Source organism: Onychostoma macrolepis, chromosome 20 (genome assembly GCF_012432095.1).
Source record: "Onychostoma macrolepis isolate SWU-2019 chromosome 20, ASM1243209v1, whole genome shotgun sequence".
In the NCBI taxonomy this organism is placed as follows: Eukaryota; Metazoa; Chordata; class Actinopteri; order Cypriniformes; family Cyprinidae; genus Onychostoma; species Onychostoma macrolepis.
The window spans coordinates 6,321,653-6,344,625 of record NC_081174.1 but is presented as its reverse complement, the minus strand read 5'-3'; the positions used below and the strand labels follow the sequence as shown (position 1 = coordinate 6,344,625).

The 22,973-nt window shown below is 36.8% G+C and overlaps 1 protein-coding gene across 2 annotated transcripts in view; it reads left to right on the top strand.

The window, feature by feature from the left end:
• Positions 1-22,973, top strand: part of LOC131527582 (exostosin-1) — a 354,500-nt gene that overhangs the window by 292,833 nt on the left and 38,694 nt on the right. For both annotated transcript variants that reach the window (XR_009267686.1, XM_058756794.1), the window contains exons 7-8: positions 9,667-9,785; positions 12,083-12,178. Coding sequence is in view for 1 of the 2 variants with exons in the window: in XM_058756794.1 (XP_058612777.1) it covers positions 9,667-9,785; positions 12,083-12,178 (215 nt within the window). In the remaining variant the exon portion in view is untranslated. The remainder of the gene's footprint in view (positions 1-9,666; positions 9,786-12,082; positions 12,179-22,973) is intronic.

Here is a 22,973-nt window from a genome sequence, read left to right as displayed (position 1 = left end):
AAATTATTTCAAATATTCGCTGCTGTCTGAAAGTGAGTTTTGAGCTAAAATTATTTTAAAAGTCTTTAATGCTGGTGTTATAGCTGTTAACTTTATGAAATGATCTGCAGCGCTGACGCTCTCAAGAAGCGGAGAAACTACACCTTTGTTCATAACCACTCCTCTAGCTCCAGTTGGCCCGCTTTGGCCCAAGGTTTTCGTCGGGCCAGAAAACCCCGGCCGTTGGCCCTGAGGAAGCACCAACGAGGCACAATCAAGCCCCGGAAGTGACAGTGGAAATGCGACTGGCCCTGGCACGCACTAACATGCTCGCTTTTGGCCCGACAGCGGAAACACGGCTAATGATCATGAGAATGGTGAGGAATCAGCCCAGAACTACACGGGAGGATCTTATCAATGATCTCAAGGCAGCTGGGACCATAGTCACCAAGAAAACAATTGGTAACACACTACGCCGTGAAGGACTGAAATCCTGCAGCGCCCGCAAGGTCCCCCTGCTCAAGAAAGCACATGTACAGCCCGTCTGAAGTTTGCCAATGAACATCTGAATGATTCAGAGGAGAACTGGGTGAAAGTGTTGTGGTCAGAGGAGACCAAAATCCAGCTCTTTGGCATCAACTCAACTCGGAGGTGGAAAGGAGGAGGAGGAATGCTCCCTATGACCCCAAGAACACCATCCCCACGGTCAAACATGGAGGTTAGCTTTTTCTGCTAAGGGGACAGGACAACTGCACCACATCAAAGGGATGATGGACAGGGCCACGCACCGTCAGGGCCAGGGCATTAAAGCTAGCCAGGGCATTGAAAATGGGTTGTGGATGGGTATTCCAGCATGACAATGGCCCAAAAGCACATTAAGGTCCTGGAGTGGCCTAGCCAGTCTCCAGACCTTGATCCCATAGAAAATCTGTGGAGGGAGCTGAAAGTACGAATTGCCAAACATCAGCCTCAAAACCTTAATGACTTAGAGAGGATCTGCAAAGAGGAGTGGGACAAAATCCCTCCTGAGATGTGTGCAAACCTGGTGGCCAACTACAAGAAACGTCTGACTTCTGTGATTGCCAGCAAGGGTTATGCCATCAATGAGGAGATACCCCCCTTACTATGTAAAGCACTTTTAGTGGCTAGAAAAGCGCAATATAAATGTAACAAATTATTATAATTATAAATACTAAGTCATGTTTTGCGAAGGGGTCAAATACTTATTTCACTCATTAAAATGCAAATCAATTTATAACTTTGATGAAATGCGTTTTCTGGATTTTTTTGTTGTTAATCTGTCTCTCACTGTTCAGATAAACCTACCATTAAAATTATAGACTGACCATTTCTTTGTCAGTGGGCAATTGTACAAAATCAGCAGGGGATCAAATAGTTTTTTCCCCCCCAATGTATAAGGAATATACGTCAGTGCAAACTAAGTGTAATGTTTTCAGGAACATTAATACATTTTAATTTAATTGCAGCTAACATGCATTTTAGTTTAATGTATATTAAATGCAATTAGCTGAACTTTACTAGGCTTTTTTTGACCCACTTAAGTTGGACTACAAGTTTATATGTAATTTCATAATTAGTGTCTTCTGTCATCTTATCGAAATATGGTTACTGCTGAAATAACTGAAAAGTAATTATGTTAACCTAAAGTTTAATTTTGTAACATGGGGTTTTGGGGTTCTGTTTCATGTTCTTGTTTTCAAGTCTTTTATTTTGAAGTTTAGTTACGGTTCCTGTTTGTTTCATGCTTCCCTTGCCCTCATGTCTTCGTGATATTTGTACTCTTGTTCTTGGTGTCATGTTCTGATTGGTTGTCCTAGCCATGTGTCTTGTTTCCCATTGGTTTGTTCATGTCATGTGACTCTGATTGTTTGTTATAAGTAGCCATCATGTTGTCATTGTTCCTTGTCGTGTATTGAAGTTGTAACCTGCTGTCGGTGAGTCTAGTTTGTCCATGCCAAGTCAAGTCTGGTCAAGTCAAGTCTTTGTTTGTATTTTTGGATTACACTTTGTTTAATAAACTGCACTTGGGTTCTCACTACGCTCGCCTCCAGTGGACTATAATTACAGAATACAAGACCAGCACAAAGAACCCAGCAGTTCTTCGCCTTCCTCTGCAGCTACTGCTGCTTAACCTTCAGAGGCGGTGGCTTCTGCTGCTTAACCTTCAGAGGCGGCGGCTTCTGCTGCTTCACCTTCAGAGGCGGCGGCGTCCGCTGCAGAACCTTCCGAGGTGGTGGCGCCCACTCCCTGTCTGTCCTGCCACGGAGGCCATTCATGAGCTCACTGTCTGTCTTGTCACAGCGAAGGAGGCCGTCCATGAGTTCTCTGCCTGTTCTGTTACGGCCACTGAGGCCGCTGCTCTGCCTGCTCCACCATGGCTCCCTACTCCGCCTGTTCCACTTCATTGGCCTGGACCTCTATCCCTCCCCCTGTTCCGCCTCCGCTCCACCACCCTCCTGGACTTTTTGAGTTTGTTTTGTTTGGGGTGGGTGTTACGGTTGGGCGTATGGAGCCGCCCTTAGAGGGGGGGACATGTAATGTGGGGTTTTGGGGTTCTGTTTAATGTTCTTGTTTTCATGTCTTATTTTGAAGTTTAGTTATGGTTCCTGTTTGTTTCATGCTTCCCTTGCCCTCATGTCTTCATGCTATTGGTTCTCTTGTTCTTTTTGTCATGTTCTGATTGGTTGTCCTAGTCATGCGTCTTGTTTCCCATCGGTTTGTTCATGTCATGTGATTCTGATTATTTGTTATAAGTAGCCATCATGTTGTCATTGTTCCTTGTGTATTGAAGTTGTAACCTGCTGTCGGTGAGTCTAGTTTGTCCATGTCAAGTCTGTTCAAGTCAAGTCTCGGATTATGTTTGTATTTTGGATCACTTTGTAAATAAACTGCACTTGGGTTCTCACTACACTCGCCTCCAGTTCATGAATCTTTAAAAAATTTACTGTTTATTTTTTTTTTTATAAACCATACAATCAATTATTTTGCATGTGCTTTAGTATGTTTGTCATCACATCAAAATAAATGCACTGCTTTAAAACACCGCAAAATATTATTAAAACATAATGATTTAAAATATGCTACAAAGTAAAACTTTTAGTTTATTAAAATTGCACTCTTTAAAAATGTACTTATTTTAAGAAATGTGCTTTAAGTACATTTAAGTGGCCTTGTATTTACATTTAGATTTAGCTAAACACTTTTATCCAAAGCGTCTTACAAATGAGGACCATGGAAGCAATCAAAATCAACAAAAAAGCAATAATATGCAAGTGCTATGACAAGTTTCAGTTAGTCTAACGCAGTACAAGTAGCAAGGTTTTTTTTTATATACAGTCATGGCCAAAAAAATCGGCACCCTTGGTAAATATGATCAAAGAAGGCTGTGAAAATTAATCTGCATTGTTAATCCTTTTGATATTTCATTTTTAAAAATTCACAAAAATCTAACCTTTCATTGAATAAGAATTTAAAATGGGGGGAAATATCATGAAATGTTTTTCTCAAAAACACATTGGACACAATTATTGGCACCCCTATAAATTCTTGAGTAAAATATCTCTGAAGTATATTCCCACTCATATTCACAATTTTAAGCACTCCGGGGTGATTATGAACATGAAATTATCCAACCATGGCTTCCTGTTTCACAGAAATATAAATAGGAGGGAAAACAAAGCCCAAATTCCTTTAATCATCCATCAGAATGAGAAAAACCAAAGAATATATTTCTGATGTGCAGCAAAGGATAATTGAGCTTCACAAATTAGTGAAGTGGCTTTAAGAAAAGAGCTAGAGCAGTGAAAATTCCCATTTCCACCATCAGGGCAATAATTAAGAAGTTCCGATCAACATAAAATGTTACGAAACTGCCTGGAAGAGGACGTGTGTCTATATCGTCCTAATGCACGGTGAGAAGGAGAGTTTAAGTGGCTAAAGACTCTCCAAGGACCACAGCTCGAGTCAGGAAACCTTAAAAAAAAAAATTGTCAAACAGCACCTACATCAGCACATGTTGTTTGGGAGGGTTTCAAGAAAAATTTTCCTAGCTGGAAAATGACGTGACCCTTCGGCGGCAATGCACGCATAGTCCTTCGCTCTGCTCACTTTGTCAGAAATTGTATATATCCTGTCAGTAAATTTTGAACCACTCTTTATTTAGCTCACTATGAGTACCCCAGCAGTCAAGGACAGCCGGAAAAGAGAGAGTGAACAATCGCCAATAAAGAAAAAATTCAAAAATTCCACCATCCCCAGAGAGGATCTCGACGCTGCTATAAGCAAATGGTATCAAGCTAGCGCTTAAAGAGCAACAAAGTACTCTCGATTCGGTAGTGGCTTCGACTGTAAGAGAAGCGATAGACTCTGTACTGACTCCAGCACTCTGTGATCTCCATTTGGATATACAAACGACCGGCGATTCTGTAAAGGAGCTAAAAGCAGGGGTTGAAAAGCTAGCCATCGCGGTGAAACAGACACGTGACCGGGTGGCTTCCGTTCAAGCAGCTGCACGTGAGGATAGGAGGACAGTCACAAACTTAAGAAATCAGCTGGAGCAACTCACTGAAAAAATGACAGACATTGAAGATAGGAGCAGGAGAAATAACGTACGACTGGTGGGGTTGCCAGAGGGGGCGGTAGGCTCCGATGCAGCTGGCTTCCTCAGAGCTAATCTTTCCAAGTGGATCCCTTCCCTGAAAGGCCGTGACATCGAGATTGACCGGGCCCATCGCGTGTATGACGGAAGGAAAAACTCAGATCGGCTGCGTATTCTCATCTTCCGTGTACTAAGGTGGCATGGCAGATCAGCGATTCTGAAGGGTGCTCGGCAGGCATATCCGGTGAAATATACGCAGGACAATGTCACACTACTATTTTTTTCCCGACTTTAGTCCAGCCACAACTACCAAAAGAAAAAGCTTTAATCCAGTCTTGAAGAAGATGACAGAACTTGGTCTCCAGCCCTTCTTCGCCTATCCGGCGGTAATTAAACTATGGCACAAAGGTAAGCAGATGATGTTCGACTCTCCTCAAAAGGCGGAGGATTTTGTTACTTTAATGTCGGTGAAGACATATTCTGCAGCTCTACAAAGCAGCGGGAAGGCGTCGGCTACCGTCTCCATCCTCTCAGCTCAACGAGAGAAAATTAACGACGAGGTCTGTGGTGATCCTAACTGCCCTGAAGAGGACAATAACAAGGTGGCCATGGACACTTGTTAATTTCTTTTTGGAATATTGCCCCTGCCCTATACATTCGTCCGCTGATTGGTAAATAATAATGATTTATTTTCTTTATTTTTATTTATTATTATTATTATCATACGGGCTGATGGAGAGCAGGTTCAATCAATACGCTTTTGGCTCAGTGGGCCTTTTGGGGACATGTCTTGCGTTGAAGTAGACTGGTCATGCATCAACATTTGTTTCTGTTGTTTATGCAGACCTACAATCTCGGTAATGTGCGGTCTGCTTTGGTTTTTATACACCGTTGTTTGTCGTTCCTTGTTCTTGTTTTTTTTATATGCCCTTCAACAGACATCAATACTTTTATTTATTCTGCTTTTCTTTTAAAAGGACTATGCATATAGGTGGATTGGTATCCAGGATACATACTAATGTTTACATGTCACTGGCAGTATGGCATTTATTTTGTTTCTCTTCACTTAGACAGAAGCTTGGCATTGCGAGCACACAATGCATGTTCTGAATATCTTATCATTGAATGTGAATGGCCTAAATTCTCCTATTAAGTGAACCCGGATATTAGAATATTTGCACCGTAAATCGATTTCCTGTGCCCTGATACAAGAGTTTCATTTAAAACAATGCGATGTGGTACGTTTTCGAAACAAGTATTACAAACTGGCAGCCTTCTCTTGTGCTCCTAATAAAACTAAGGGGGTGCTTATCTTAGTCGATAGGTAGTTGCATTTAACTATTGAACATACCGGGAATGATGATGAAGGTAGATTTGTTTTTATACGCTATAAAATATATAATGACAGGTTAGCTATAAAATACCGAATGAGGTAGAATGCATTTTTCACATATATTTCCAATATGTTTCTTGAGCAGACTGATTGTCCTTTAGTGATGGGTGGTGATTTTTAATGCTGTTTTAAATCCTGCACTGGATAAATCTCATCCTGATACTACAGGTAACCCATCCTCTAAGTTACTGAATAAATTTATCACTGAACTTAATATAATCGATCTTTGGAGAATCCAGAATACTACATCTAAGGACTTTTTTTTTTTTTCTAAAAAGGGTAGAAGGGAGGACCTTTCAAATTTTGTAACAACACACCCTTATGGCACAACTTTAATTTTTTTATGTTGAAATCGGCCATTTGTCCAGCCCTCTTGGTCTACATTGGGCAGAAACACATGCAGCAACCAGGGGACTCTGCTCACTTCAAGAACTAAGAACTAAGTTTTGTTTACCAGCATCATCATATTTTGTCTTTTTTCAGTTATGATCTGCTCTCAAGGCCTATGGAGTTCCCTGGACATCCCCTATTTCCTCTCATCCTATATGGGATTGGATCGCACCACCCTCTGGTCGGCCATCTCTTTATTTAATATATAGTAATCTTAATGATCACACTGCAAAGTCTCTTTCTATTAAATCTATCTGGAATCGTGAATTAACAGATTTTGATTTATCGGTCGACTGGGAGAGGGTTTGGTCTAATCAAATCTTAACTTCTGAAAACTTGGCTCATTGTCTTATCCATTTCAAAGTCATCCATAGAGCATACATAACTCCTTACAAGAGGTTTGAAATGAAACTGAAATCGACCTATAACTGTCATATCTGTAACACTGTATCAGCAGGTACCTTTCTCCACATGTTTTGGGAATGTCCAATTGTTGTCAATCTATGGACTCGTGAATCTATGTGAATTCTGTTTTGGTCCTTTTTACTACAAATTGAAATTGGAAGTGTTGATGGTGTGTCTGTTTCTCCCGCTCCCTGTTGTTGTTTTTTTTTTTTTTTTCAGTGGATGTTTTGTTGATTTGGAGAAAAAAAAAAGTTGAAAAAAAATAAAGAAAGAAATTATCCTAGCTCATCCAAAAACAAACTCCAGCATATTCAGTTATCAGAGACGACTGGAACTTCAAATGGGACTGGCTTCTATGGTCAGATTAAACAAAAAAAAATAGCTTTTTAGCAGCAAACACTCAAGATGGGTTTGGTGAACACAGGGATAAAAAGTACCCCATGTGTACAATGAAATATACTGCTGTATTGATGTTGTGGGCCTATATTTCTGCTGGTGGTCCTGGACATATTGTTTAGACACATGGCATCATGGATTCTATCAAATACCAGCAGATAAAAAATCAATAAGTAACTGACTCTGTTAGAAATCTTATAATGGGCCATGTTTGAATCTTCCAACCGTACAATAATCCAAACACAAACCTCAAAAATAGTCACAGACCCCTCACCCAATGCACATACTGGGTGCCAGTATGTCTGTGAATGACTCCAGACCCCCAGTTCCATGGCAACCAATCTGATAACACTAGTTTTATTGCTCAAAGGCAGAGTAACACTCACTTCGTTTTACCTTTGGAAAGATACATGATGCCCATTAAATGGACTCTTCTTTAATTAATTCATAGAAAAATTCTTTGAATGAACACACATATCCTTCAGGTCATTGTGTATATTATTACTGTTCTTGTATATGTTCTTGTGTATTGTATACTGTTTTATGCATGCTTATGATAGATCACTAGTTAATATCACCTCACTTATACCATGTTTGGTCTCTACCAATTCGTCTTTGGATGATCTAATTGAGAGTCTATATTATATGTTGATTCCTATGCAACATATTAGTGTTCTAAGAATCTTTACCAGTTTGTATATCGACATCCAATCCAGTTACAATGTAAATTACCGTGTTCTCAGACAAAGGGTCATAAAACCCCCCAGTATTTCTAAACTCCCGCTTGGAAATTCAGCCTTTCTCATTGGTCAAGCCCATCCTGAAAGGCGTGACTCTTCTCAAACCTTAAAGGGCTCACGCAGAGGTCCGTCCTCTCTTCTGCTAAATCTTTCGATTGCTTCTGTGTGGTTGGACTCACGGAGTGCCTGAGCCGGTGCGGGGTTCATCTTCACTCAACCCTGGAATTCACCATCATGGAAATGCCCTCGCTCAGACATTTCTCTCTTTCTCTATTTAAATAATCAATACTGAGCTTTCGCTAGACGACCTGGTCAACTGATCGTACTGTAAATTCTGCTTTATTAAGCTAATTCTATTAACTTATCCAAATATTATAATTGATTATAAAGAGTTATGATTAATTATTAATATCCAAACACCTCTCAAAATGCTTGCTACAGAATGCGAAAAATGGAAAAAATCAAACACGATCCAATTTTTTTTATGACAGATGAAAATTTCGGAGGCAGTGTGTAAACATGATTGACATAACGTGAGGTCGTATTTATTTTTAATGTGCGAAAATTTCGGACGAAATTTTCAGACTCAGTGTGCAATGACCTTTAGTCTTATTTATGTATTTATTGAGTTTACTATACTAGTACATTTCGAGTGCATATTCAATACAATTAAGTGCACTTTTTCATAAGAGGTATTATCTAACTGTATAATTATATTAAGAAATATAAATATATTTCTTTTGAGATTTAATAATTAATGCATCAATGGTTTCAGGGTAGTTTTAATGAAGTACGTAACTTTATTGATATTGTTTTATTTTTGTAACGAAAATGTGCTAATTTTAACATTTTGTCTTTTTTAGTATTTTAATTTAACTGTGATCCTTAATAGTTTAATAGTAGAGAATGTTTAATTTTCTGCATCTGCCACTGTGTGTGTGTGTGTGTGTGTGTGTGTGTTTCAACTGTAAACCAAATTACCTCTTATGACTGACTGTACTTCCAGATGTGACCACAATTAGTGAATGGACAATTAACATTACTTTCAAATAATATGTTTTAAAATGAAACCAAAAGTGCATGTGGATTTGCTTGTTTGTAGTTCTGAGTATTTGTGTGTGGTTTGTTTCTGTGTGGTCTGAGTGTGTGGCCTTGTTTGTTCATGTGTTTCACACAGTGTGTGTGTTAGCGTGTTCTTGTTTTGTTGAGTTTTACAGAGTCTGAATCCCTGCAGAGAGGAAACAGGGATAATAGATGTTCTGGCTAAGCGTAATTACTGTCACTGTGATATATTAAGAACTTCTCTTTTGTTTTACGGCCTAACCAGAAAAGTTTCACAGCTTTGATCAATTCATTTTACTAGTTTTATCCTCTCTTGTTCTCTTTTGTTCTTTGTAGTAACCTTTATTGTGATGTAATAGAGACTTAATGTAGCTGTCGGCTTTCTGGAGTCGCAGTCGCAAACGTAGATAAATGAAGTGAATCCCTGCAGAGGAACAAAGATAAACAGGTGCTCTCTTTGAACGGCTGCCATAAAGTAAACTGATACAAATGCAGAGAGATGTTACACACCGGAGGCTGATGCCGCTGAAGACTGATTTCATAAAGGCTAATCTGCCGTTCGCAGTGTGTGAAAACTGCATTTTTATGTGCTTCATGATTTAAGCAAAGGAATTCACCAGCAAATACAGACTGTCCAAAAGCACTAAAGTCATTTCTGCTATCCACGTTTGTGATTTCTGCAGGTAAGAGTCCGTCTCAGGAGTTTACAGTCGTCATTCAAGCGGTCACACCTCTACAGTCCCAACAGCAGCCCATATTCAAACTGATCCATGCGGTCGCCAAGTCCAAGTTCTGTGCGCAGGTGAGAATATGAGAGCATATGACACAATGACAACACTTCCATTATTATCTATGCTGCAAGTGTACATCACATGTCACTCTACTCAGCCTGTTTTCTATACAGAAGCTAAGCATTGTTTAAAAATGTCATTGTCTAGCTTGTACTTATTTGAACAATGCCTGAAACTTGGTATTACGAGTGCTTCCTGTGTCTATTTGCCTCTTTAAGATGAATCGCTTGATGTATTTCCCAATTGTAAGTCACTTTGGATAAAAGTGTCTGATAAATGAAAAAATGTAAATGTACTGTAAATGCATCAGGTTAAGGGCCATTCACACTGCCAGCGATTGTTTGCTGGAGGTCGTATTGTTGGTTAGAGTTCTTGCTTTATCAGCGGCCTGCACAATTGGCTATATTAAAACACAAATGAGATGTATCGCTGGTAAAAATAAGAATAACTCACAAAAAAAAGGAAAGAAAGAAAGTCTTCATTTACTCATTCCCAAATCGTTTCAAACTGTGACTTTTTTCTTCTTTAAAACATGTTCAGTAGGGTGCTTTTGAAGGAAAATTAAATAGATAAATAAATACATCACTCAGATGAAATTTCATAATATGACTTGTTTGCATAATATTCCATAATATTATCCAACATAATATTCATATTATTATTATATAATTAATAATAATATCATAATATTATTACTTCTATTGTCATCATTTGTAAGTCGTAAATATTTTTTTTTTTCAATATTTTTTGCTGAAAATCATCAGTGTAGCTCTCAAATCCCATTTACCCGATTTGAATATGTGCATATTCACAATTTGGTGCATCAAGAGAATTACAAGACATCAGTTAATAACAAATCAATTTTATGGTGCCTTTTGTCATTTGAAGTTGACAGCCTCTTGGTCTCCATTCACTTTCATTGTGTGTTAATGAGAGGCTTGAACATTTTGCTAAGCTTCTTCCTTTTAATGTGCCACCAAAGCAGTGTTACTTTAGAATCACTGATTTACTGTTATAGTTTTTGTTAATATTTTAAAGTACATTACTTTTTTCTATTTTTTGTTTTTAATTTGTTTCAATTTTATTCATTTTTTTATTATTTGAAATATGACTATTTTATTCACTTTTATTTATTCATTATTTATAATGTTTATATTATTTTAGTACATCAAGTGAAAATAAATGGAATTAATTAATTGAATTGATATTTATTTTTATTTTTATTTCAGTCATCTTTTATTTCAATGGGGTTTTTGTTTGTTTGTTTGTTTGTTTGTTTATTTATTTATTTATTTTTATTTTTATTTTTATTTTTATTTTTATTTTTATTTTTATTTTTATTTTTATTTTTTTTAGTTTTATATAATAATAACAGGGTACCAAATATATAAAATCATAGGTTTGGAACAATATGAGATTCAGTAGGTGATTTTACATTTTGGATGTGCTATTCCTTTTATTTTCTGGAGGGAAAGTGTTGGTATATTAATTGCAGCCCTGGCTAATGCATCATATCATGAACAAGATGAATGATTATCAATGCATGAATCAAACTCATTTAGAATGCCCACAAATTTTGACATGGTTTTCCACACATCATTTTTTATTATGTCCCTGTATATGGGCAACAAATCATGTAAAACTAGTCAAACGTCTGGCTGTGCAAAACTAGCATACACTCTTTCTGGCCACGGTATCTGATAAATGACAGATCATGTTAGCTTCACTATCTGTGTTCCTAATGGGTCACTGCTTCTTTGCATAAAGTTTCTATACTTTAAACAACTTCTTGTCAGCTGACATTGCATCGGTTCAGTTTATATTAGATCATTACTAAATTGAATAATATTCAGATCATGTATTACCTTGTAAAAATGAATGTAATGTTTTTGAACACTTAATTGCATGTAATTTACATTTAAATGAAAACATATTGCAATGTATGACACACGTGCAGTTTTTTTTTAAATTTAAAGTGCACATTAAATACAGTTAACCACACTTTTTTCACAAGAGTTAACATTAGAATGTGCCTGCAAATGCCCTTAATTAACACAGTTACTAAAAATGACAAGTCTCTTGATCATTTCTAGTTTGTTGTAAATTATTCTAGTGGCTCTCACACCTATTTTCAGGACTAATAAATGAGAATGGGATTTGTTGAGAAATTTTGATTGCTTTTTGCATGTGGGCTGTAATAATTCACACCTGCACCTACAAAACTGGTTGTAATCTAACATTGAATTCTCATGTTTTGCATGTGTATGAAAATGTGCAGTGCAGCTCATGTGTTTTAATGTGGTTTCAGATTTTAGTGCTGTGGAACTGTGAGAAGCCTCCACCACCTAGAAACAAGTGGCCCTCCATCACAACACCCTTTTCCATCATTGAGGGCAAAAGAAAGGTGAGATGGGAGAAAGATGATGAAATAAATAGAAGAATTGCATGTTGGGTAAGTCTTGGCATGCAATTCTTGGCACAACCACACACATGCAACAAACACTATGCACACATAGATATGCACACAGACTAGCCTTCTAGATAAAGACTTTTTATTTTAAATGTTATATTTTTTATGCAAATGTAATTATTATAGATATTAGATAAAGCCTGTAGATATTTTGTGATTCTAGAATTAAAATAATAAATGATTTTGACACATTTGAACAATTTTCAAATTCCCCAAACAAGGTTTTGTCATGTTTACTTAATTTCGAGGGACAAATTTGTACATAAAGTGCAGGTAAGTGAAGTCACACTCAAACTTTCCGGTAGGAAGGAAACAGAATAACACATAACAGGACAGATGTCACCATTTAAAATCTCTAAAAGGATTTGAAATAAATTGTGCATGTGTATGTGTGATATCTGCACAGCTGTGTGTGGGTGGTTATGTGAATATTCTGAATGTATCTTATCATTAGCACCTTTCAGACTTTGTCTGCTCACCGTCATCCCTCTTTGCACATGTTTTACTCATTTACATCTTGTCATGTGTTATTTGCAGAAACAGTTAGCCTGAGCAACTTAATGTGATGGATTACTCTGTCTCCTCACGTATCCCTTAGTTGTTTTATCTCATATCTCAAAATGTAGCTATTTAGGGTTGGAAAATGTGAGAAGAAAAAAAAAAGATCTTAGGAGAAAAATTATATGTTTAACTCGATATGTTTGTGAAATTAACACATTTGGGTGTTAACTATGAGCACATTTACAGTAGATTTGTGAATTTTTAGAAAAGTCACTTAAAACACTCTCGATTGGTCCAACAGTTAACATACATGCAGCACAGGACAATTCCAGGTTTTCTATATATACTGATCTGACATAACATTAAAACCACTGACAGGTGAAATAAATAACTGATAACATTAAGCAGCAAGTAAATAGTCCGTTCTTGAATTTCATGTGTTGGAAGTGGGAAGAATGGGTGAAATAAAAAGATCTTTGACAAAGGCCAAATATGGCTAGACAACTGGGTCAGAGCATCTAATGGCAAGTCTTTTGGGATGTTCTCCATATGCAGTGGTTAGTACCTGTCAAAAGTGGTGCAAGGAAGGACAACCTGTGAACCGTAATCAGGGTAATGAACATCCAAAACTCATTAGCCGCATTTCCACTGTTGGGCCAAAAGCGAGCGTGCTAGTGCGTGCCAGGGCCAACCGTTTTTCCACTGTCACTTCTGGGGCTTAATCGTGCCTCGTCGGGGCTTCCTCAGGGCCAACAGCCAGGGATTTTTGGCCCGTTGAATACCTTTGTCCAAAGCGGGCCAACACGGGCTTAAGGAGTAGTTATGAACAAAAGCAGAGTTTATCCTAGCTGCTCATTTCACGTGTTTTCATATAAAAATTTATTACATTTAAAACAATTTTAATGGCAAAACACACTTTCAGAGTGGGTCTCATTATTCACATTTATATGCACATTCAAAGTTCCCACGAGCACATTCTGCCTAATTCACACACATAAGCATGCGCATATGAATTTGTTTTTATTTCTTACTGCTTGGTGTTAGTGAATCTGGAGTGTTCTAAATGAGAGGACACGTGAACAAAGCTAACCATTTGCATAAAACACGCCCAGACCATTTCCATATAAGGCAGGGGTGTCAAACTCAGTTCCTGGAGGGCCGAAGCCCTGCAGAGTTTTGTTCCAACCCTGCGCCAACACACAAACCATCTAGTTTTCAAATGAGCCTGAATGACTTAATTAGCTGGATCAGGTGTGTTTAATTAGGGTTGCATCTAAACTCTGCAGGGCTCTGGCCCTCCAGGAACTGAGTTTGACACCCCTGATATAAGGGCTTTCTGCACACGCTTTTCTTACAGCCTTCCGTCACTCGAGTCAAAAATACTCCACACAACCCATACACAATATAACACTTTTTATACAGACCCAGTTTACAGAGCTTTCATTAGCTGAGTGTACATGCACTGTTATTCAGATAAACCTCGCAGCTTGAGCTATAGTCTAACGCAGCTTTTCTTACTCTTTCACTGTATAAATAATTTTAAGATAAAATATACTTTTTATTGGAATTTTATATATATATATATATATAATTATAAATAGTATATAACATTCGTACAAAGTTTTCACGCACAAATTTGTGTGTATGCATGCTTAGTGAATGAAACCCGGTGTCTGAATTAATTTACGATTGCAACCCAATGACAATTCTGATCACCGTATGAGGCAGAAATTTATTATTTTTTTGCAATGCTAAAGGCTACATATGCTAATAATTGTTATACTAAAAACACGTTATGCTTATGAAAATGCCAGAGACCGCTTGAAGAACTTTGACAAATCATATATGATTATAATCATGTAATAATTGTATTCATGTTTCATATGTTCTTTCTCCTCCATGTGTCTTTGTTGATACCAGTGTTCTGAATCCACATATCTCATAAATTGCATATACTCTGTGTGACTCATAACTCTGATTTTCTATCTGTAAGCTCCCTGTTGCTTTGGCTGAAAGGATAACAGTATTGTCGCAGGGTTCCTCAAATCTTACACTGGAGGGCCAATCCACTGCAGAGTTTAGCTCCAACCCTGATCAAACTCACCTGTCTGTGATTTTCTAATGATCCTGAAGACATTGATTAGCATGCTCAGGTGTGTTTGATTAGGGTTACAGCTAAACTCTGCAGGAAAGTGGATCTCGTGGGCCAGATTTGAAGATCCCTGGTATAGTGAGACGGGAGACAGTGCTCAAACCTCCTCAGATTACATGCATCTTGGAAAATTAATATAAATGCTCATTCTTTTCAAAGAAATTTGGTGAAAACATACCAGAGTTTATCAGTATTTTTCTGTTGTGTTATAATATTGTGTACGCATTTGGACTTAAAATCCCTAATGGAGGTGTTTTGTGCATTCTTGTCATCACAAATAAACGGAGCAGCTGTGACTGAACAAGTCTCTTTTTATGTAAAATAATGATAAATATCAGTTTGATTTAGCATGCTGACACAAATGAATAAATTAAAAAAAATTTATCGTAAATCATTGGTTTATAAAACACTGATGCTGAAGTCTGTCTTAATTCTTTATGTAAGGACCAAACGTCCATTTTTGTTAAGTTTGTTTTACGATATAGTTTACAGTGGGTTTTACAGTAGCACTGGTCCAACATTGGAAACACAGCTTGATCTTGGGCTCAAGGCTTGAGGTGTGAGGCTATTGACCCCATCTGGCTTGTTGTTAGCCCTGGCTCACACTGACCTGATAGTGGAAAAGTGGCTATTGATGTGAACAGGGAGCAAAGTCTAGTCTGTCCGGTCCAATCACACAGAAGAACTAATGTAGAGCTACTGTTGTTCAAATTGCTGGAGAACTTATCATCTGGACGTTACTTAGACAAGTCCCACCCACCTAATGATTGTTGCAGATAACAAACAGATTGTTGCCCTTAATGGCAGTGGTGCTTCCTAATAGCAGTGGCCTCTTACAGCAGGATAATGCATCCTGCCACACTGCAAATATTGTTTAGGAATGGTTTGAGGGACATGACAAAGAGTTTAAGGTGTTGCCTTGACCTCCAAATTCCCAGATCTCAATCCGATTGAGCATCTATGGCAGGAATCTTCATCCCTGCTCCTGGAGATCTGCTGTCCTGCAGACTTCAGTTCCAACCCAATTAAACACACCTGTCTGTGCAGATTTCAGTTCCAACCCCAATCAAACACACTTGAACCAGCTAATTCAATTACAGGCAGGTGAATTGGAGCAGGGCTGGAACTGAAGTCTGCAGTGTGGTAGGTCTTTACCCTGTTGAAAAAAGCAGCATATGATGGTTATGTATGTTTTAAAGCATGGCAGCTGGTTTGAGCTGGTTTAAGCTGGTACTTAGTTGGTCCTGAGCAGGAGCTAACTGCTCAAGACTAGCTTAAACCAGCTCATGACCAACTACCATACTTCAAAACATACAAAACATGCATAAGCTGAATTTTTATTTATTTATTTTTTCCCGACAGTCTAGGAGCAGGGTTAGAGATCCCAGACTTAAAGGATCTTCTGATAATGCCTTGGTGCCAGATACCACAGGATACGATTAGAGGTCTTGTGGAGTCCATGCCTTAATGCATCAGAGCTGTTTTGGCAGCATGAAGATGACCCACACACAAGGAAACAAATGCCACTGGAAATCAGCTCAAGGGAGAAACTATTGCCTCCTAATGGAAAAGTTAATTTCCGACCCTGGTGTACATTAAAACAGATATATATCAGTGCACCATCTTATTAATGTTAACACTCACTGATTTCATAATTTAGTTGTTATGCTTCAGGTTGTTTGCACATGTAATTTAAGTGGAGCATGGAACACATCCAAAATAATCACAGCACCCCATAATTTCACACAGCAAAGCATTTATTTGTGAGCACATTTCTCATAAATCAACTTGACAATTTGTTATTGTACTGTGCCTTAAAAACACACTGAGATGAGTATCTCAGTAAAGCCTATGATAATTCAACTACATTTATCTAGAGAATAAATGTAATTTGGTTTGTAGATATGTGGCATTAGACAGTCATATTATGCACTGGATTCTATTTGTTGCTCATTGGTCAACATCCAAATAAAAATATAGCATTTTCAAATTGAGTATCAAATGCAGGTTTACTAAAGCCTGTTATATATTGTAAGGTGGTTCTATCAGCTCTGCATGTCTGCCATAGCAACCTTAATAATCTCTGCATATGTTACCTTGGAGATGCACTATTTCTTCAGTATATGTGCAGAGAATAAATAAACCTTCAGGCATGATGTAAATCAAAATGTTACCTATATATACATACAGTATACAAGGTATCTATATGTTTCCTAAACACCCCTACCATCCTTTTCACAAACATCTATTAAAGTTTACCGGGTTAGTGGCATTGGATCTCTGAAAGATAGTTAGAATCATATCTGTTATTGAACTATTTCCAGCCACTAAAATAACATGTAAAAATACATTCTTGGAAAGAGTGGACTGGAAAATTGGACCAGACATTATACTGATACTAGTCAAAATTCTGGCTATGGGATCAAGTCAGACACAATAAATGCCAAAGGGGAAAGTACAAGGGTCATCTAGACCACTTAAAATGTCTTTCCATTGGGGGAAGTGTAAAGGTCTGATACACAAACACATTAATGACCCAACATAACAATTTATCATCTCAAGAGATTCATTATGAGACTGACATTTCAATTATCATCATCATGACAGGCAGATCTGAGTATCATTCATCAAGATGCTAACAGCTTTTTGAATTTGCATTAATGGATTTGCCTCCATATACAGGATTCATACAGTATGTGCTTTTTGGAAGTTGTGTTAGAAGATTTGGATGATATAAATCCAACCATCCAATTCATCCAATTAGTTTGTTTCTTTGTGGAAAATTGAAAATATGTTTAAAAAAGTTCAATCCATTCCAAGCACCTTAAGTTCAGCTAAAACATTAATTCAGATATATTATATACAATTTAAATATAATGTACAGGTACTAGATATGCTTTTCAGTGTAAGCATCATAACAGTGTATGTACATACATTAATATAGGCCAGGCTTAAAATGCAACCAGACATGTTATATAGTACATAAGTACATAAGATATATACATATATATATATATATATATATATATATATATATATATATATATATATATATATATAATATTAGGGATGCACCGATACCGATACTTTTATTTTTGGTACTTGCTGATTCCGAGTACCGATATTATCATTGCATTTGTAAATTTTTTAAATATTGGGTACAGAAACCAAAATAGTATGTATAATGTTAGTTGGTTAACTTCATTTATCAAATAGATACAGTCAAACCAAAATTTATTCAGACACCTTCAACATTTCTCACATTATCACAGTTTTTCGATAAAGTTTAGAAAATGGTAATAAAATATGACACAAATTCAGAGTTAAACTGTGTCAGAACAAATTCAGCTTGATAATATCAGATAACTTTGATAGAAAGGCATGTAATGAATTACAATCAAACAAAAATTATTATTATTATTATTATTAAACTATCAATACTTTTTCGGCAACCCTTAGCCTTAATGACAGGCTGTAGTCTCCTGGGCATGCTGTCAACCAGGTTCATGCAAACCTGAACTTCAATTTTTTCCCAGACTCGGTCTGAATAATTTTTGGTCCCAAATTTGTATCAATTTTACTGGTAGTCCACTGTATGAAGAATTTTTGTTTATAATATGTCACAGTTTACTTTATTTTGCCATCCTCACTTATTTAAATGAACTATAGTGTCCTGCACCCACTAGTAAAAAAAAATATCAAAAATCATATCTGGTGTCTGAATAATATTTGTTTTGACTGTATATCATTCGGTTATTTTCACACTTAATTATGCCCATTAAAATGTATTTTACAAGTTTTTGTTACTTTCACTGTTCATTTTGTTTGTTTGTTTTTGTTTTTGTTTTTTTGCTCTATGGTACGTCATCTTTAATTTAATAGCATTGCAGCTGCATTGCAGTGGTTTAGTAGGCTACTGTAATCATGTGTTTTGCTGTAATAATGCAGGGAACCACTCGTTATAAATCTCCTAACTGTGATATTGTCAGAAATAAAAGTCGCGTTTTTTTCATCTGAAACGTGCTGCGATTTATATTCCAAAACCACTCATATAATGCAGAAACACTCATGAAGCAAGCAAAACATGCGCAGCGCGTGCACGTATTTGTACTGGTGCAGAATGAGAGGGACAAGTGCAGTACAGCCTTGCGCATTTCACACAGGTTGCTATTTCACTTTCGCCAGAAAGTCGTGTATGCTTAAGGTTGAAAATAAATTATGTTTATAGTGAATGCCCCTATAAATTGTCGATTTAGTTTTAAGCCAAATGATGCGTGTGCTAAGTGAGCAAACATCAATAAAGATCACACAGATCAACAGAACTGCGCGCACGCTCTCTCTCTCTCCCTCCCTCCCTACCATTAATTAACTTGTGCATTGTTTTACTTACTTGTTTTTGACATATCCGACCGAACTACAAACTTTCCAGCGATGTCTGTGAGAAAGGGATATTCAGTCGATGAACTCGCCGCGCGTTCAATCAACCCGATCTCATGAAAGTGCGTATAACAGTACGCCAAATAAAAACGAAAACTCGTGGTATTGATACGCAAAAAAAGGACTTTGGCGTGTCTATGCTACGTGATGGGTAGGATTAGGGTTGTTGTGTAGATGCGTATCATATGTACGCGAAAACTGCGTATTATATGCACGCCAAAAACGCGCGTAGCATAGACACGCCAAAATCCGTTTTTGCGTATCAATACCACGAGTTTTCGTTTTGTTTTTTGTTTTGTTTTTTTGGCGTAATATTTATACGTATTTTCATGAGACCGGGCTGGTTCCTAGCATTTTAACTAGTACGAGTACAGGAGTTCAGTATCGGCCCGATACCGATACCAGTATCAGTATCAGTGCATCCTTAATACATATTACATTCTCCATCTTTCTATCCAAGAGTAATTTTGGCCTAATCCTAGTCCAAGTTTAGTCTTTGGTGATATAACTGGCGATAATAATTACAAACACAGATTTCAAAACCATGTAGATCAGAAAAACGAACACAGTCCAGCGCTCTAAATAAAATGCAGCTACTTACTTTGAAAGGAGTGTGAATTAATGTGTCAAACAAGTGTGAAATAGATAATCAAAGTTTTAATCAAAAGCCATTTGTCAAAATTAAATCATATTGTGACTAATAAGCTATCAAACGCCACATCCAAATCATAACACGCTTTTATCTGAGTCCTGATTAAGATAAATTGGAGTTGTTTAATACTGAGATAAAAGCTTAATAGAGAGGCATGAACTTGGTTTTCACTAGAAGTGCAATCTCTAGAGGTCATGATAGAGATAGAGTTCGTCCCAGAGACGGTTTTGTGTGTGTGTGTGTGTGTGTTCTTATCCTTATTGAGGATTGATGTCATGAACAGAATGATAGACAAGATAGACAAGACAAATTGTGGGAAAATGAAGTGCATTTGCTGATACACAGTTTATTTGCATGTGCTATCTAGGTTGTTTTATATGGAAGTTTGTTTTTGCCACAGAATAAAAAAAAAAAAAAAAAACATAAAAGGTAGGGCAAACAGGGCAAATTAGTGTGAGAGTGCAATTCCAAAACAGCGCTGATGGGCGTGGAAATTTCTGCGGGTTATTTACTGACAACGTGCAAATTAAAGAACACAGACGCAACATCTTTACATATCGATTAATTGCAAAATTAACGTGGTCGCAAATAAGCAGAGCCAATGCAATTCAGGTGCAGGTGATCTACTTACAACACAGGCGCATATGCTTTTTTGGGCAAATGATGGCTCAAATACCAGTAATTTTATGAGCGCAAACATTACTAAATCACATTGCTTGATTCATTTTAATACTCTCCTCCCATATATTTTGAAAGGTAAACTCCTACAAGTGCATATTCAATGAGGTCAGGCGCAAAAATAACTGTGTCCACGCCTTTTCAACAGTAATTCTTCACCGCACATCTTTAGTAAATCCTGACAGTAATATTTTCATGCCAAAAGACAGTTTGCGCTGGCACAAGCTGTTAGTAAATCTGGCCCATAAACTGGAATTTTGAGACGAAAAGTCATAATTACCTTTTTTATTCCATGGTGGAAATAAGCTTCCATAGTTTTAGCATAAAATCAACTAAAAAAATAGCACACAATTTGCACAGCAACTTGTGTAGTGGGTCTGCTTATTGGCATTCATTATTGCAATTTGGTATACTATTTTTAAAAGTGTAGCTTGCCAAGCTACAAGCTAATCATTAGTTAAACTACAGTTAACCTACTATTTTGAAAAAGTAATTTGCTACATTACAAACTACAGACAAAAGTAGCTAACCACACTGATGATCCTATATAATGTTGTGAAAAAAACATAATTATTAAATCAAATAAAATTATAAATTAATTCACAGTCATAAATTGTCAAAAACAAGAACTATGAACCTGAACGGTAAATTAAAATCCCAATTAAATTACTCTTTTCCTTCATATTGTGATGAGTATTACACATTACATATGAGTGAAACTGAAAAAAAAAAATTAAATGTAGGCTATGGGCTTGTTTCTATCCATCTGTTGTTTATTGAATTGAGGAAGATCTGAATGCAAGCTTACACTCAATTGTTAGAAAGTATGCAACTGAAATTATTGGAGAGAACACTGAGTTATGACTTAATTAGTTTGATTAGGAATTATGAGGTGAAAAAAAAATGAAACATATGCACGGGTGAATTATTCACATTAAGATACATAACATGTATTTGGAAAATGTTCATTCATTCTGCCTTAAACCAAAACAGTAATTTACATAACTTAAAAACAGTAGAGGGACTCGAATCTGTAAAAAGATTTTTATTATTATTTATTTAAATGAACCATTCAAACAAACCTCTTTTCTGGAATTATTTACTTTAGACATTTTAAACCTGCTACATTTACGTAGGTAAGTATGTTTTTGTGAATATTGCCTCATGTTGTTTGGTTGCGCTACTTGTTGGAAGTAGTTTGTTGCTGTTATTGTTAGTCATGCTACGTTAGCGTCTTTACTCAGACTTTTGTGGACTTTTACTCAGACTTTTGTGGAAAAAGGCATAAATATATTTACATAGAAAGAAGGTGCATTTGCATCATAATGACTTCATTTAAATACACATGGCACAGAAGTAGACCAGTGAAGAAAGCTACTGGCTAAACTGGATTTTAGCATTGTTTTACTTAGCGGCAGTGCTTAAATTAGCATGCTAAATGGTGTGCTTTAACTGTTTGCATAGTAAAACAGTGAAGTCTTTAGTGTTACAACTCTATATACTGCCATAACATGACATATTTTGAGTGGGTTTTTTTGTGTGCCATAAGCACTACATTTAGAAAACGCATTAAAAATGTATCCTGAAATCCCCCGTTGTGTTCCATTCCATTCTACTGAACTCCACCCAGCTGTTTTTGACATGTCTTATGTAAAGGCTCCTTAAGAAACGTATCTAATCGGGGTCAGGTGAACCTGAAACCAACCCAATGTCTCAGGGATTCAACAAAACTGCTAGTCTATTTTTAAAAATATGTAATATTGACCATCTCTAAAATATATATAATGCAAGAGAAGAGGCGAGGAAACAGAGAGAGACAGTAAAGGGCAGACAGTCCCTGTGGAAGATTATGTGAGCTTTACAGTTAAATAAAGCATGTCTTGAGGGAAAAGGAGTGATATCAGAGGAAGGAGCCATGTGTCAACAAAGACAGCTGGCCTCCCAGATAACTACATAGTCCTTTCCAGAACCCCTACATATATGAGAAAAGACTCAGAATGATAAATGCAGTGATATGCATATATTACATACTGCAGTCACAGCATCTGTCACGTATAATAATGTATTTTTTTTTTTTTTTTTAAATAATGCACATAAAATGGAAGTCAATAGGGCAGGGCATCTTTTAAACTCACTATACAAAGTATGTTTTACATGCCTTATTGTTCCCATTTGAAGCAAGATGGATTTTAAAGTTGAATATTAAATTTACTAGATAATTCTATGCTTTAATGATTTACATGGTTTGTACACATTTAAGATCTCAGCAGTCAATTTATTATATTCCCTGAATCTATATTTGCCCCTCT